At 34.9% G+C, this 17,195-nt stretch overlaps 1 protein-coding gene across 1 annotated transcript in view; it reads right to left on the reverse strand.

Annotated features, from left to right (window-relative positions):
* The window catches only part of LOC107715056 (inaD-like protein), a 108,412-nt gene that overhangs the window by 7,773 nt on the left and 83,444 nt on the right, over positions 1 to 17,195 (reverse strand). Inside the window, exons 29-41 of the mRNA XM_016521099.1 lie at positions 16,298 to 16,494; positions 13,194 to 13,285; positions 10,441 to 10,513; positions 9,737 to 9,838; positions 9,064 to 9,150; positions 7,824 to 7,892; positions 7,418 to 7,544; positions 7,011 to 7,117; positions 4,702 to 4,785; positions 3,983 to 4,176; positions 1,826 to 1,973; positions 369 to 455; positions 1 to 65 (exon numbers count right to left, since the gene is read on the reverse strand). Of these exons, the coding sequence (XP_016376585.1) occupies positions 1 to 65; positions 369 to 455; positions 1,826 to 1,973; positions 3,983 to 4,176; positions 4,702 to 4,785; positions 7,011 to 7,117; positions 7,418 to 7,544; positions 7,824 to 7,892; positions 9,064 to 9,150; positions 9,737 to 9,838; positions 10,441 to 10,513; positions 13,194 to 13,285; positions 16,298 to 16,494 (1,432 nt within the window). The remainder of the gene's footprint in view (positions 66 to 368; positions 456 to 1,825; positions 1,974 to 3,982; positions 4,177 to 4,701; positions 4,786 to 7,010; positions 7,118 to 7,417; positions 7,545 to 7,823; positions 7,893 to 9,063; positions 9,151 to 9,736; positions 9,839 to 10,440; positions 10,514 to 13,193; positions 13,286 to 16,297; positions 16,495 to 17,195) is intronic.

Consider the following 17,195-nt stretch of genomic DNA (forward strand, 5'->3'; position numbering starts at 1 on the left):
GGGGGCGGGGCCACAGCAGGGGGCATGGGGGTTGGGGTGCTGCTGTTGGCGCTCACGTGGCTCATCTAAAGTAGAAAGAGTTAGCTGAAGGTGCTATTCCACACATATATACAACATACTCATGCCATCGCACATGCATACGTCTCGGTTAGTGACAAGTGAGTGCATGCGGACACGTAAACACACACTCCCTTTGCTTTCTCAGGCAATATGGATGAGTAACACACACAGATGCCCACAGCAGTAAACGCTGGTTTGCCTGTCCACTAACATGCACTATTGATTGGGTTAGAGCTCAGCATGCTGGACTTCGAGTTTTTAAGACGTGGCAGGGAAGCCCAATGAGGTGTTGGGCACAGGCTACACACCTGACTTCCCTGGGAGGTGCATCTGGAAGAGATCCAGGAGGCAGCCTTCAGTCGGCCCAGCTCCAACAGCACCTTGCCCCTGGCGCACTGCAGGATCACAGCACACACAGGTTTGGCACTGTGGACTGTGTCTTCTTACTCATTTCCTCTCAAATACACTTTCACATACTTTCGAGAACCTTTACACACACATGCAAAGACCTGATGCCACAACACATCCTCGCTCTCGTCCAGAGAGCCAACCCCATTGAGCTGAACTCCACAGGGAGGGTACAGCCAAACAACACGGGCTCAATGCAACCTCATTCAAGCCAACATTTCCCACAATTCCACCAACTGGCACAATACTGCAGCTTCTTTTTGCCCTGTTCAGAACATTATCATTAAGGCCTTTTCACATGACTCCCAAAGAGCAGCAGAGAGCGCCATGCATGGACAATTTTCTATTAATTTGCATAAACTATATAATGTGTATAATATATTGTAATATGTATAATATATAATAGTGTATTATATTTATATACATATATTATATACATACATATGATGTCATGTTTAAGCTAAAAAACAAACAAACATCTTAACAACATGACAAAACTGACAAGGTTTATTCTGCAATTTTGGCATTATATATAACATATGATTCTATTAACTCTTTGTAATAACATTTGTAACACAATGTTATTACTCAATTCAATTTGTTGTTATTAATTTTAGAAAAAATAATTTCTGGGGAACACTAATGTGAATCATGTCAAAGGGCCTTGTCAAAGTGTTGGACGTTACTTGAATTTTAATGACTTAAAACTTACAGAAGGGTTGGGCTGGATATTGTTTAATATCAATTTCGAGCACATTTTTGGGGATAGCTGATATGCTGATATCTGTGCTGACCTTAGCAAACACTGTGATAAACTGATCTGATGGTACTGTTTAAATAAAAAAATATTACAGGAGGCCAAAACTGTTAATAGAGTGAATGTGCATCTGATCTACATGTAAACAAATGAAACGGGTGGGTTAGATGCCACATTTAATTTGACGGTACAACCTGTATGCTGACATATTTAAATATGGTGTATATCGTGACCATTATATAAGACATATGAAATTCAGTGTTTTTGTCACTTGAAATGAATTATGTGGTCCTACATAACACTTTAGACCCCCATGAATGCTTCAAGCTCTTTTTAATAGGAATAAACTTTGCAGCATTTTTTTAATAAAATCTCTTTGAATTCATCAATGTGGTTGTAGACAAAACAAAATGTTTAAATAAGAAATCCGAAATTGTTTATAAATACCACAGACCTCAACAGCCACTAAATACACAATCAAACAGCGACACCTAGGGGCAGTATCCCGCAACTGCCGCTGCAAATAAATCTGCTCTTGTAGCCTGCTTTTGAAACGTGTTGTAAACTGGGCTTGAGTTTTAGGATTCAGGTGGAGCTCACCTTGAGAATGGCGGCAACAGTCTCCTGTGAGGCCTGTCTCATGTCCTCTCCATCCACAGACAGGATCTGATCACCCTGCATCAGCCTGCCGTCCAGATCAGCCGCTCCGCCCTTCACCACATCTGAGATGAACACACCCTTACCATTTCTGAAGAGAGAGAAAACAAGAAAGAGGAAATGTAGGAAATGCCATATCTGTGTACAACCAAAACAACTATTGTATTGTGCAGTTCGTTTTTTTTAATTTTTTTTTTATATTCTTCAATTATGCATTTAATTAAATTATGCATAATTTATTATTATTTAATTTTAAAAACTATTACTGTATAAAACTACTATAGTATTATTTTATTCTATTATTTTTTTAAATGACTGCTATTGTATTGTACATTTTATCTTATTTTAAATTAGTGTATTGTGCATTTCATTCTATTAGTTTATTTCAAAAGGATCATTGTACTGTGTATTTTATTTATAAGTTGCTTTGGATAACTGTACTGTGCATTTTGAAAATGTAAGTTGCTTTGAATAAAATTGTCTGCTAAATTAATAAATGTATTATTTAAAAATATTAAACTGTGAATTTTTATTATTTTAAAATAATTATATTTTATTGTATTTTAACTTTTTAAGCCCTAAGCGGCCCGCTGGCGGGCCGGCACCCCAAAACAACATTCATAATCATATTACTCAGCAACCACTAAATGGAATAACATAAATTAGATATCATTTTAAAGCTTAGAATCTCAGTTTTTTAATGAATGTAATCATTTTGGTCAGCTCTTAAGGAGTGCTGAGCAGTCCCTTTAACCCTGACCGTACCGCCGGCTTGGAGTCTGACCTCCAAAGTAGTGCAGAGTTATTTGCGGATAAATAGAAAAAAATGTTTTCATAATTTATGAAAAATGTTTTTGTGCCATGGTCTCTAATATGTCAGAAACATCATACAGCTCAGATAGTCATGTGTCATATGTAATTTGAAAGGGCTCATCGAGTAGAATAAAACAAGTATAATTTTTGGGGGCTTTGACTAAACTTGAGTGAGGCATTACTTCAAATTCAAAACAACAATTTCAAAACTGTTAAGGGCTACGAGAAGGGCTACCTTGGTACCAAATGCTGTAACTTTTGATTACTTCATGATATCACCACAAAATTTAATTCACATACAGCACACATGTTGGGGAACATCACCAAAAAAGAATTTTTCTCCTACCATATATCTTTCATGAGATACTGAACGTCAAATAAGAATTATATGAAAAATTTCCCTTGACCACACTAATTTTTCTTACATTTTATCACCTATTTCTCGGCACGAGAATATTCAAATGCAAAGATTTTTTTCCTCCATAAATATATAGAAAAATTTCTATCAGACGATACCTACCTTTTGACTTTCCTTGCTACGGTCTTGGAGTTATGAGTCATTATTTTTGTGTATGGCACTCAGAAAACAACAGTTTTTAAAATTCCTTCAGGCAGTGAAGAGCTAAACAAAAAGGCCTGTTTTGTTACAAAATACTGTAACTTTTGGATACTTTATGCCATCACCACAAAATTTGAAACAGAAACAGCTAACATGCTGGGGAACATCATCAAAAAAAATAATTTTCCTCCTACCTTATTTCTGTCCTGAGATATTGAATGTCAAATAAGACAGATATGAAACATTTCTCTTGAGCACTCAAATTTTCCTACATTTTTATCAGCTATTTCTCAGCAGGAGAATGTCCAAATGAAATAATTTTTTCCCACTGAAAGTACAGAAAGTTATCTATCAAACGATACCAACCTTTTGACTCTCCTTGCTACAGTCTTTGAGTTATGAGTTATGTCACTCAGAAAAAACATCAACTTCAGTGAGGCAAAATGCCCTCAGGGCTTAAAGGGTTAAAATGATTATAGTATTATGCATTGTTTTATTTATTTTAAAAATACTGTATTACACATTTAATTATTATTGTACTGTGCATTTCATTATATTATTTTTTCAAAATTACTGTACTCTTAATTTTATTAATATTTACTGTACTGGCCATTTTATTACGATACTATTTTAAAATTATATTGTATTGTGCTTTGTGCATTTTCTAAATCATTTTATTAAAAAAAAAATTTCTCTTCTCCTCATAAGGAAAACAAGTTTGCACTCACCTCTTCCCAACGATGCTCAGGCCCAGCCCGCGTCCGGTTCTCTTCTGAAGTTCAATGCGGAACACGTCGAGGTTCTCCTCGTCCCTGTATTGCGCCTCATCTCGCAGGACCGTCAACCGCACTTCGGCTGGTGTTTGCCGTAGAGCAGCTATTGCGTCTTCGTGAGCCACGCTGTGCAGATCCACTCCATTCACCTGCAGGGGGCGCCAGAGGACCCAGTTTCCATACACATTAACAAACAAAACAATTACGCAAAATTAAAGCTATTCAGAATTACTATTAAAAAATAATAATAAATAGAATAATATGATAATAATAATAAATGACACACAATTACTAAAAAGTAAACTCAAATTAAAAAGAAAACTGAAAATCTAAAAATAAAAGCTAATTCATAATATGAATAAATACAGCACATTCGGCACATAGCAAGAGCTAATGCTCACGCTACTCGATGTCCAGAAGATGGAGCTATCGTCTAAATTAAAGACAGAGAAGCACTGCTCAGATCTTATGATTGTAAACTCTCCTAGTCACATCTCTCTATTCTTATTATTCACAATAATAGTGACCCTCAAACCAACATCACATTTCCATTTTGCTCAAGGCAGACCAGCTGTCAGAGACATTGCAGATGCATCCTGCTCTACAACCTTGCAACACACTCTCTCTCTCTCTCTCTCTCTCTCTCACACACACACACACACACACAAACAAACCTCGAGAATCTGATCTCCAGCCCAGAGCCGACCGTCCCGCGCCGCCGCCCCCTCCTCATACACTTCATGAATCACTATGGCATCCTGAAAAGATGAGAAATGTGTGTGAAGAGGAGGAATATGGCAAAGAAACTACAAATTCCTATCACATGTTTCTTAAAGGATAGCTCACCTAAAAAAATTTATTCTGTCACCATTTACTCACCCTTACGTTGTTTCAAATTCGTATAAAACAGAAAAAATTACAATGAAGCTTGAAATGGAAGATTCAAAGCTTTATAAAGGAGACAAAAGTAACACAAAAGTGACTCTTTAGCCATATTTTAGTATAAGTCCTAGCATAGACTTGTGTGAAAAAAAAAACAAAAGTTGAAAGTTATCAGTGTTAAAGTAGAATTATTTACATACTATAATAGTACTTTTGAATTATTAATAACAATATTAAATATTAAATATTAATATGAAAAGTAATATTCTGAATGAGCTTTTTTTCATTTTAGTTTAATAATGGTTTAGTAAATTTTGTTAGTGCTCGTCTTTTTTTTTACATTTACATTTTTGTTTTCTATTTCTACATTGCTATTTATTTTTATTTAAGTTTTAATATTAGTAATTGTAATACTTCAGTAATTTTTAGTGCTTTATTACTTTAACTTAAATTTTATATAGCTGCTAAGGCAACATTCTCTATAAAGTTTTTCATGTAATATTTATTTTATTTTATGTTAGCTGTATTTTAATTATGAAAACTATTTTTAATAGTTTCAATTTTAGTTAACAATACCAACACTGCTCATTATTATGCACTAAAAATCTGGACATTTTCTATTTTGTGAATCAATCATTCTTTTGAGTCAGATCTCTTTAATGAATCTCCCAGTTCACAAAAACGGAATGATTTGTTTATGAAATGAACTGATCAGGTTCTCGAGTTCAACTCACTGAATTGATTCAGTGAGAGCTCACTGGAGTAAAAGATTATCACTGAATAATAACTTTGATAACAAAAATTTGTTCCTTGCAAAAAGCTGTTGTATTCAGGAATTCAGAAGACTATAGCAAGATTAATATAGTGAATGTGCCATACAGATCACTTCAATGATACTTTTATTAGCATCCTTTATTGAAACTTGAAAGCTTAAGTCACTATTTTTTGTAACTGAATGGAAGAGAGCAACCTAAAATATCTCCTTTTGTGTTCCACAGAAGAAAGTATGTCATACTGATTTGGAGCGACATGAGGGTATGCAATTTTTGCTCCCCTTCACCTTTAAAATCCTTTTATATAAAAACACACACTGAGACATTTTTCTGCTGAAAACCTGTGGAGCCCGAGGGTTGGTTTTGATGACTCATGGAAGCCTTTAACAGCTAAACTAGACCACAGAGCCGGAGCATTGCAGAATTATGATGGCGAGGTGGCAGCGCACAGATAAAAACCTGAGGCGATGTTCGTCTCTGCAGCCCGGCAGAGAAAGTCAGGGCAGACAAAAAGCTCCTGCTGTGACCTGCCTGTTCTGATGCAGCCCTGCGGCCCACTGGAAAGAATGATCCCTGTCATTTATCTAGCTATTTTTGAACATAAGAAAGCATCCTGCGTGTGTACACTACCAAATCTAGTTAAAAATAAGCAATCAACAACAATAAATGTGTTATTGACTGAAACGGTCATTAAAACGGTCTCTTGATGCATGTGTTTCAATCAAAGGTGCTGTATGTGATTTCAGCCTGTTTGCTAACAAACACTTAACCACTGAAAACAGAAATCATTTATTTATTAATGATTTCTGTTTTCAGTGGTTAGGTGTTTGTTAGCAAACTGGAAAAAAAAATATGCAAAAGACAAAACTAAACAGAAAAAACAACAAATACACAAGACAAAACTAAAAGACAAAAAACAAACAAAACAGAAAAATACAAAACAAAACAAACAAAAAATAAATAAATAAAAATGTAGCAAAAATTAAAACAAATACAAGACAAAATACTAAACAGAAAAAACAAAACAGAAAAATCTAAACAAATACAAGACAAAAAACAAAACACAAGCAAAACAAAAAACAAAACAGAGAAAATACACCCCCCCTCCCCAAATAGCAAAATTCAAACAAATAAAAAAGATAAAACACAAAACAGGAAAAAAAGAACAAAAATACAAATAAAACAAAAAACAATACTGAAAAATAATAATAACGAAAAACAAACAAAAACAAAAACATATAACAAAAATGTACAAAATAAAGCAAAGTGCACACGCACGCACACACACACACACACACACACAAACACATTTACTTCTGGTATCGTACCAGCTGAGTATCTTTGCCGCCAACTATACTGAGACCCAGTCCAGACCGGCCTTTAGAAATCTCAATAACCGTCTCTTGTCCTGGAACTATGGGACATGTAGCAGGGTCTGAAACACACACAGAGAGATAAAGATGATGCAAGTCCTTCATGTTCAGTGTTTTTATAAACACTCCGAGTGAAAAGAAAAGAAATTCTTCTTTGAAAAAACAACAACTGTCAGTGTTCAAAGAGGCTGAGGCAAATCCACATGACAGCCCTGTGTTGTTTTCATTTCAGCCTTGATTAAACATGCATTTCGGCGCCACAGATTGCAGCGCAACAAAAAAAAAAGTCCATAAAAACATTAAAAGACTTTACATTGTTACTTTAATTTTCAACACAATTTATGACACTGAGCGTGTTGCACCTTTGCTGCAGTACTCGAAGTCAGGGCTGGTGCCGGACACTGGCACGTATGATCCTGAGGATGTGACCTCCAGAGAACCTGCTGAGGGCTTGGTGGAATTCCTCTGGATTTTTGGAAGACTGGTGATCTGGGGATAATCCAGAACAAGGACGAGTCCACAGGAACACAGACAGACAGACACAGCGGTTAGACTGTTTACTAACGGCTGCCATGTTTTGTCTAGGCAGAGCTTCCGTGTTTTGGCAGCTGTTTAGATCTCATCCAAAAATCTCATCTAACTTGCATGCAACTCAATTAAAGTAAAGAGGAACTCAAAATGAATGTATTAATGATGACTAAGGAAGTTAAATGTGTTGCAAATGGAGTTTTGTGTCACCCAAACATACACTTTAATGAACAAACACACCTGCTCCACAAGAGGCTTGGGTGGCTGTTCGCTTGGAGACTCCAATATTTTCTCTGAAGATTTCAGCTTCTGAGATGATTAATAGACCTTAATTAGTTCTGTCGCTCAGTATAACAAGCTACACAACCAAAATTTAATGGAGCAATCATGAAACTGACTAATATTCATGGCACTTTTGATTCATGAGTAAAACGGCAAAGATGGAAATGCATTACTAGCGATACAATAAATGTTTTAAACACTTTTTACAATTTTCCATAAATACATTGGCTGTATTGAAAATCTTGGATTGAAAAATGTTATTTAAAGCAAATTATATAGATAATTATAGACAATCATTTAAATCAAATCAAAATCAAATTTATATAAAAAAAAACAATAACTAATTTATGTAACAATTGCATTAATACAGAAAATTGGCAAAGTACTGTATATTAACTATAGTATATATGCATACTACAACTAAATGCCACTCACTAAATTAAAAATGCAAAATGTTTTAACATTACATCACTATGTTGGAGGTTTCCCCTCTATTTTCTATAAATACAGCGAGGTTCAAAGACCTGAAACTGCATTAAAAATCAGGGCTTCTGAATTTTATTTATATATATACTGAATTATATTTATATATACATACATGGTTGTGCATTTATTATATAAATAAGCTGAAAATAAAAATGTAAAAAGTTTGAAAATTATTTAAATAAAATAAACATTCTGATATAACATTTATATTATACCTATATTTATATTATATTATATATACATATATAAATTGATTTATAAATAATAAACAATAATAAATTATTTCTATGGGTATTTTATATATTGAGTTCTTTTGGTGGTAGGGCTTTTAGTTGTGCTGCGCCAAAATTCTGTAATTCTTAGCCACTGCACATTCGCCAGCTGGATTCTATTTCCCTCTTTAAAGCTCAGATTAAAACTTATCTGTTTAGAATAGCTTTTAGTGATTTGATTGTTTGATTTGTATGTCTGTGTGTTTTGTATAGCTTTGTATTTTGTATTTTATTGCTGTTCTTTTATGATGTAAGGTGTCCTTGAGTGTTTTGAAAGGCGCCTAAAAATTAAAGGTATTATTATTATTATTATATATACAATAAATTTGCATTACATACTGAGCACAGTATACAGTACATTTTGCACATTTTGCAAATATAGTACAGGTAGTATGTGATTCTGAACATACTCATTGAGATCTTCTTAGGTGTTTCCTCACCTTTAAGGCTGACTCTCCATCTCTGAAAGTCTTCTGCACTTGATCTGTCTGCGTGGAGCTCACGGTCGGCGCCAAGCTGGGTTGATCCTGTGTGAGGAGTCAGGCAAACAGGTAAAATAAAGCGCAAGGTTTAGATACTCCCCGCAGAGCCTCAACTAGGTCAAAACTGGATTCGCTGCCTCCATCTAGGACAGAGTTAAGCTAGAGGCAGCCGATGACAATGAGCTGCTGTTTAGAGTCAAGCGCCCCCGAGGTGCTTTCAACTGTTTGTTTACCGAAACAAATCCACATTTAGAGCAGAAACAGCTGGTCCGAGCTCAGATTGACAATGAGGGGATGAAAGCGAGGGGAGATGGGACAGACTCGTAAAATGCTGAGTCAAGAGTCATTATTGTTTTCATAATGATGGCAATTGGTTGCTGCATTCTTGCATCATATCTGGCTTGCATGGCAGACTAAAATAAATCTTTTTTTTATTCACAACACTTTTATTGGACTCTACATGAAACCGTATTTTTATAGAATCTTTATTTATATATAATTATATGTATTTGTATAATTAATTATATACAAAATGTGATTAAAAAACGAACCTAAATTTAATACAAATTAGCAATTAATGGCCGCTGACCCTTCATACAAGCTGGAGGGTGTCGATTCGGCGAGGACTCACCTTGATTAGTGGCGGCTCAGGTGAACTTCTGCTCAGAGGGAGGCTCTCGGGTAGCTGTGGCTTCTCTGCTGGAGCTGGAACTGCTGGCGTATTCTGATGCGTCTGAAACAACAGTTCTGAAATCAGCTGAACTCTTCCAGTTCTTAGCAGTGCATGAAGAGGCGGTAATCTCTAATCTGTACTAACAGGCAATTTATGCAAACAATTATTTAAATATTTAAGTAAACAAATAAATAAATGAAGGATAAATACATAAAATATTATCATATAAATATTACTATAATATTTACAATATAATAATAATAATACAATAATAATTATTACATTTAATCTAATATATTTATTTCTAAATATAACATTTAATATTTTTAATAATAATTTATAAATTTGCTAATTGAATTAAAATATTTTTTATTTTCTTCTTCAAATTATTATTTTCAAATCTCTGTTTTTCAATATTCAAATTATAATTTATTAATTTATAATTAAATAAAAATATATTTTCTTTTTTAATTATTCTTTTGAAATATTTTTTTATATTATTTTTGCATAACATATTTAACATTTATGTTAAGTGGAGTATGTTTTGGACCAATGAGTTTTCATGGTGTTCATCAAAATTGTGCTATTGAAATTGTACTCGTTAGGACAAAAACACTGATACCAACACAAAATCAAATGTGGCTATTCATAATGTACCCTACCTCACTGGAGTAGAACGAGGAAGGCTGGGAAGGAAAAGGAGCGACAGCCATTTGATTGATAGCATCTTCATTCCTATCAACAGACAGAAAAGATCTAACGTTAATCCATGCAATAGCACAAAAGTATAAAGCATGTCAATTTTCCACAAATTGACAAAAACATTCACACAAAATTATGATGGTATTATTTTTCACCAGCAAAACATCTTAAAGGTACAGTTCACCCAAAAAAGAAAATTCGGTCATCATTTAATCACCCTCATGTCGTTCCAAACCTCTATGTGCTTTTTTCTTCTGTTGACCACAACAAAGTTGACAGTAGCCATTGATTTCCACAGTAGTTTTTCATACTATGGAAATCAATGGCTATGTTCGCACAAGGCTTAACTGAGAAAAATGAATCCCATCCTTTCAACGACACCAAAATTGGTCCCGCTCTTTCTCTGCTTCTCATGTTCCCACATGGCTCTTGTCAGTTTTCTCTGCTCAGATCGATAAGGACTGATGGGCCAGATAAATTGAGATGTTGTGCTATGAATCCTCAGAGCCTCTTCCTCAAGATCTTGAGTTGACGAGTAATATCGCTCCCTACACCCCTGCTTCTGTTCACCTTGGCATTATTGTCTTTGTGCACTAAATGACCCATTTCCAATTACAGGTAATGTGTTTTTGTCAAGGTAAGGTTGACGCAGGTGATCAGAATTTATGAAACGATCAATCCTCAGCTTGTTTCCAAATAACCCCTTCTGAAGGAAGATCGAAAACACCAAATCAGAACTAACTAGGGTCACTAGTCCTGATTTCATCCAGCTCTGAAATCCCAGCGCTTAACAACTTGGAAACTGGCCACAATGAGACTGTGACATTTTGCCATTCGTGTCACAGGTGGACACGGTTCAGTCTTGACCACTGGCCAGTTATCTTACCATGGCAACATGCTTTTCTCTATTGCATTCCATCATGTGTCGCTGAATGACTTTTGACACAATACAAATCATTTACAAGGGCTTTCCGAACAGTCTGAATTACAGACCAAACTGTCGCAATAAAAGACGCAAACCGTGCATCCATTAAAGCGAATCCAGTAGCATGTAAACATGTGTTTTGATAGACTTAATCTGAGATGCCCATCATATTTCTCGGATTTCTGATAATTAGCTGTAGACAGCAAGGAGATACTGGTGTCTTTACACAGCCGTTATCAGCGAAACCGGTTGGACTGACAAAACAACCAGTCAAATAAAGGTCAAGCTAACAAATACTCATATGAAACACGAGATATGAACAGAAACAGATAATAAGTCTCTGATTACACCTAATGACAGAGTCAGTGTTCGTTTATGATGGACTAATGGGCTGTGCTGTTTCATAACCATGTATTGCATTGCAAAAATCCTCTAAAAGCTTTCAAAAAATGCTTTATAGTGATAGCAGTTCCAGTTTATTACACCATATCACACCTCACTCTCTGGATGGGAGGACATGCCAACTCCAGAAATGCCATCAAGTATCACAAGAAATGCATCAATGTCACATGACTTTGCTCGTGTTGCTAATCCACAGAAGCCAGCATGCGTCTGATTCGGTACTTAGGAACGATGACTCCACTCTTCAAAGTGACAAGAGACAGAGATAAGGTGATATGGAGTTTAAAATGCTAGACTGCTATTGTAACCCAAGAATGCATATGGGGGTCAAATTGACCCGGTATGCTGTGATTAAATGTTTTATTAATAAAAACATTTATTTGATATTCTACGAATTACTACGAAAAAAAAAACAGTTTTTTCCCCACTGTCATTAATATTTCTTGGTTATATGATCAGAATTTTTTTTTTTTGTATCATTAACCCAAGAAGGTATAATGGGGTCGAAATGACCCATATTCATTTCCTATGGAATTCTGACTCAACAGTGTTTTTGAATACTTTTTTGTCTGATATACAGCCATAGTGCACTGCTACTCGTGTGATACTGCTTTTATATATATAATATATATAAATTGAATGATATTATTCTTGAATTTGGTGCAATTAATTTATATATATATATATATATATATAAATTGAGAGTGTGGAATATAGAGGGAATATTTCAACCCAAGAATTTAGTTATGTATTTGATGTAAATGCAGTTATGTCAACCAATATACAGACATAACTGCATTTACATCTGAACACAGAGAAATGGCTTTCTCTTAACTCACGTTAACTTCAGATGGGAATGTTTAACGAAAGTACTGGCACTGACTCAGATTGCATCAATCCTACAGACTGCCATTGCCTCCTTAAAAAGCCTGCTTTATGATCCTAATTAGCCACGGTGCCTCGGGTTTTCAGCTTGATCAAGGAGTTTGGACCGGAGAAAAAAATGCACTTCATTCGTATCTGGGCAAGTGAGATTGCTTGGTTTGCGTAATTGCAAGGAGGAAAGAACGGCAGTTTCTGATAACATGCTGATTCAAGCTGAAGACAGTGACAATAATTCACAACATTTTGAGCTTGTTATAAATATTAGAGCTGTCAATGAATCAATAATTGATAACGATATTATTCTTCAATTTGGTGCAATTAATCACACATTTCAAAACTCCAGAGGAATAAACTAACACATTATAATAAATGTATGATCTCATTATTTTTAATAAGTTAAAGAATTCATAATAAAGCTGAAATGAGAGTCATTTCTTAGTAATGAGCAGATGGTAGTGTGAGAAAACCGCAGGCTGAGGGTTGTCTCTGAGGGTCTCTTACCTGACCAGGACGAGTTTGACCTTTGAAGAGGCGCTTTTTATTATGGCCGATGCATTCTGGTGGCTCCTGCCGTACAACACCTGGTTGTTTATCTGATGGAAGCACAAAAAATTCTGTTAGCACAAGACAAAAAATAAGTATTGTCAAAGAAAACTGTCAAATGGTGTTAACATTGTAGTATTATAACATTTTATGACCAATTTATATGGCAAAATGGCAACAAAGGTAAAACTAAGAAACTTGGCAAAAACAACAACAAAAAAACAAAATGTGTGAAAATTTAAAAGGTGAAACTGAGAAACTTGTGGGGAAATGGGAACGAAAACAAAGAAGAAGAAACAAACAAAAAAAAGTGTGAAAATTTTTGAAGGTAAAATTAAAAAACTTGGGAAAATTGGCAAAAAACAACAAAAAAACAAACAAAAACAAAACTTAGGGAAAAATGGCAACAAAGGTAAAACTAAGAAACTTGGCAACTAAACAAAAAAAAAAACAAAACAAAAAAAAAAAGCAAACAAAATGTGAGATTTCAAAAGGTGAAACTGAGAAACTTGGGTCAAAATGGCAAAAACAAAAACAAAAAACTAAACGGCAACAATAGTAAAACTGAGAAACTTGGGGGGGAAATGGCAACAAAACAAAAAAAGAAAAAAAAGAGAATATATGAAAGTTAAAATTGAAAAACATGGGGAAAATGGCAAAAAAAAAAAAAAAACTAAACCAAAACACAAAACAAAAAAGGTAAAATTGATAAACTTGGTGGACAATGGCCACAATAAAATGAAATAAAATTAATAAATAAATAAGTGTGATAATTTAAAAGGTAAAACTGAGAAACTTGGGGAAAATGGCAACAAGTTTCAATATCTAAAATTTACACTTTCCCACATATATTCATATAAATTTAATCCAAAATCTGTGAAAAAAAATATGTGTGTCTGATATGACAAATAACATGGACAACAACCAATATACAGACATAACTTCATCTACATTTGAACACAGAGAACCACATCCAAAACCTGTGGTAATTCCATGGTACCTTTTTTGTAAGAATTTGCTCTGCTGAACTGGTTTACAAATAGCCACATCTGAGTTTGCGAACACGTATTTGAGACTGTTTGACTTGCGTCTCCAATCACCTGTGACAGAATCATTAGGCAGGAGCACTAGTGGATCGTGACTAATGCCGCAGTGTGTTCACGTCTAATGGAGATAGATATTAGCCAAAGGTCAGCGAGCACGGCTCTGAGCCACGGCTACACCGGGCCTCAAACTCCACACCGAAATACGGCATTCGTACGTGTTGACCAAATTACTAAATCGATAGGCAATTCTGAGGAGGAAAGGAACGTGGAAACCAAAATGCCATCTGGACGGGAAAAGATCAGGGAATTTATTGTGGGATGAGGCAATATGGAGGATCAGCTGAGTTCATTCAGAAATGAATTGCGAATGCCTTCCTAAATTTGAACGGAATGTAAATTAAAGTAGCAAACAGGATTCAGAGTCTTTTTAAAGTCAACTAAAAGTGTAGTTTTAATAAGTTTTCTTTTAATAAGTATTTTTTTAATTTTCATTGTTAAGCATGAATTACCCATAAACAATAAATAATATACACAACCGTGCTATTTCCAGAAATATTAGATGATATTATTAATTACCTGTATAAATTTGTATTTAAATGTATTTGACATAAATAAACGTTAATAGTAATATAATTAATAATAAATAATACAAATAATTCCTAATTATATTTTAATTATCTTTTTTTAATTTTATGGTCAAATAAATTCACCAAAATGTTTAATAAATTACATAATCAATTGATTAAATATTAATTTGTGGATTCGCTTTTTTCTTTTAATAAACTGAAAAATATTTTAATTATTCACATTGTGTCAATGGTTTGGCCAATTCAATTCAAAGTCACACTCGTGAGAAAAAACATTAAAATTGTGCATGAATATAAACATAAAAGTGACCTGGCGTTATCAGTGTGTTTCACCTCGCAATGAATTATATCTTATGGTGAGGTTGAGGGGTTGAAGGAGTTAGAGAAACACTTGGAGAGATAAAGCGAGCAGAAGAGGAAGGCAGGGAAAGTGATAAGCACAGACAGAGATAGTGAAACTGAGGGCAGGTGGCTTCATTTGAAATTCATCCGGCCATCTGAGGCAAAACCCTACACTCGTGTTTGCACATTAATAGCTCAGGCACAGATACAAACAGATGAAGACAGAGATAGCGGAACCAGCTGATCCACATCCAGAACAGACAGCCTGACCACCACGTCCCTCGAGACTCAAAGTGATTTTGCCTGTATGAGACTGACCCAGACGACCCTTGAGCCCCATGCTTCATTCAGCATTAGACCATACTGAGAATGAAATTGATGGAAACCACCATTTCCCCCGGTGGATTACAAGGGGCTCAACAGGAAAAGGCTATTACCTAAAGAAAGAAAAAATGAAAGCGAGAGAGATATAGTTTCTAAATCCTGAGAACTGACCCACAGTTCCTCACTGGGAGCTATTTAAGAGTCACTTTGTAAAAAAGGGCAGGGACACTTTGATACATATTTTGTATTATTATTAATAATTTATATTAATTGAGCAATATGTGTCACTCACTAATATTAATTATATATAATATTAAATGCATATCATTAAAGGCAGAGTAAGTGATTTCTGGTAGCCAATGTTGATATTTGAAATCACCAAAACAAACACTATAAATAAGATAGATGATAGATAGATGATAGATATATAGAAATCATATTTAAATTAATAATAAAATAAATTATAATTAAAATTAAGAATATGTATAAGTGACATCATTAATAAAAATAATATAATAAAACTGTAATTAATAACAATTAATAAAATATAACATTAATAATTACATTAATTATTATTATTGGCTACTGATTAATTAACCAATTCATATCAATTATAATGACTGCTAATGAACAAATAATTTGATTTGATGTGATTTTATTTTATTTTTTTAAAGAAATACTGCACTAAAAGTTGAAGATGTTCACCTTCTCTAAGCCGCACCTCAACCACTCAATCACTTGACTGTGTGTTTGCACGTTTCACCTCCAACAGCTCGTCGCCCACTTTGATGTGTCCATCTCGGCTGGCCGGCCCTCCGGCGGTGATCCCCACCACGAAGATGCTCATGCAGGAGCGATCCCTGTTCCCAGCCAGACTGAGGCCCAAGCCATTCCGATCTTTCTCCAGTTCCACGATCAGCAACTCTCCCGGCAGGTCCGCGTACCTCTGCCTGATCACCTCTAAACGCAAACATGAAGAAAGGACACGTCTGACAGGGAATAGGACTGGAAACAAAAGCAATTACTTTCCTAGAGGACAAAGATAAAGGTATTGTTTACACGAGCGTCTATACATCACGCTGAGTATAGTAAACTGTATTGACACGTAATCTGAAAAGCCCCAAGGCTCAGGGAGCAAAGCATCTCTCATTTTGAGAATGTCCTCGGTACGTCATCCGGGAACTGAGCCTAGCATGGCTTGGAATTACACATTAAGTCACCATATGTAGTTCTTTCTAATTTAAGACCAATCCAACTCTAACCTAATGCATGCAGTCAAATGTGGCGCCCAACGTAGGGTCGTTTCGAATGCCATAAGATAACTCGCCACATCTATGGCCATGTACACAATGAAATCAATTTACCTTTTAGTACTTAATTCTGTTCTGTACATACACAGTTCAGTAATTTACGCAAGTGACAACTGCATTCTACAACTGAATTGACTCTCTAAAAATGCAGGTATTGACAACCGAATTTATAGAAATTCTACACAGTGTGTATGGAACCGAACTGAACAACTAGTTGTTAATGACGTATTTAAACATCAGAGTTGTGTCTTTTCTGTATGTGTGGCGTAATGAATCACAGGGTACGTTTCGACTCATTACTGTTGCCAGATCATACTAGAAAAAAAATAAAAACAAGCCCATAATAAACTC

Source organism: Sinocyclocheilus rhinocerous, unplaced genomic scaffold (genome assembly GCF_001515625.1).
Source record: "Sinocyclocheilus rhinocerous isolate Xijiao unplaced genomic scaffold, SAMN03320098_v1.1 scaffold509, whole genome shotgun sequence".
Lineage (NCBI taxonomy): Eukaryota > Metazoa > Chordata > Actinopteri > Cypriniformes > Cyprinidae > Sinocyclocheilus > Sinocyclocheilus rhinocerous.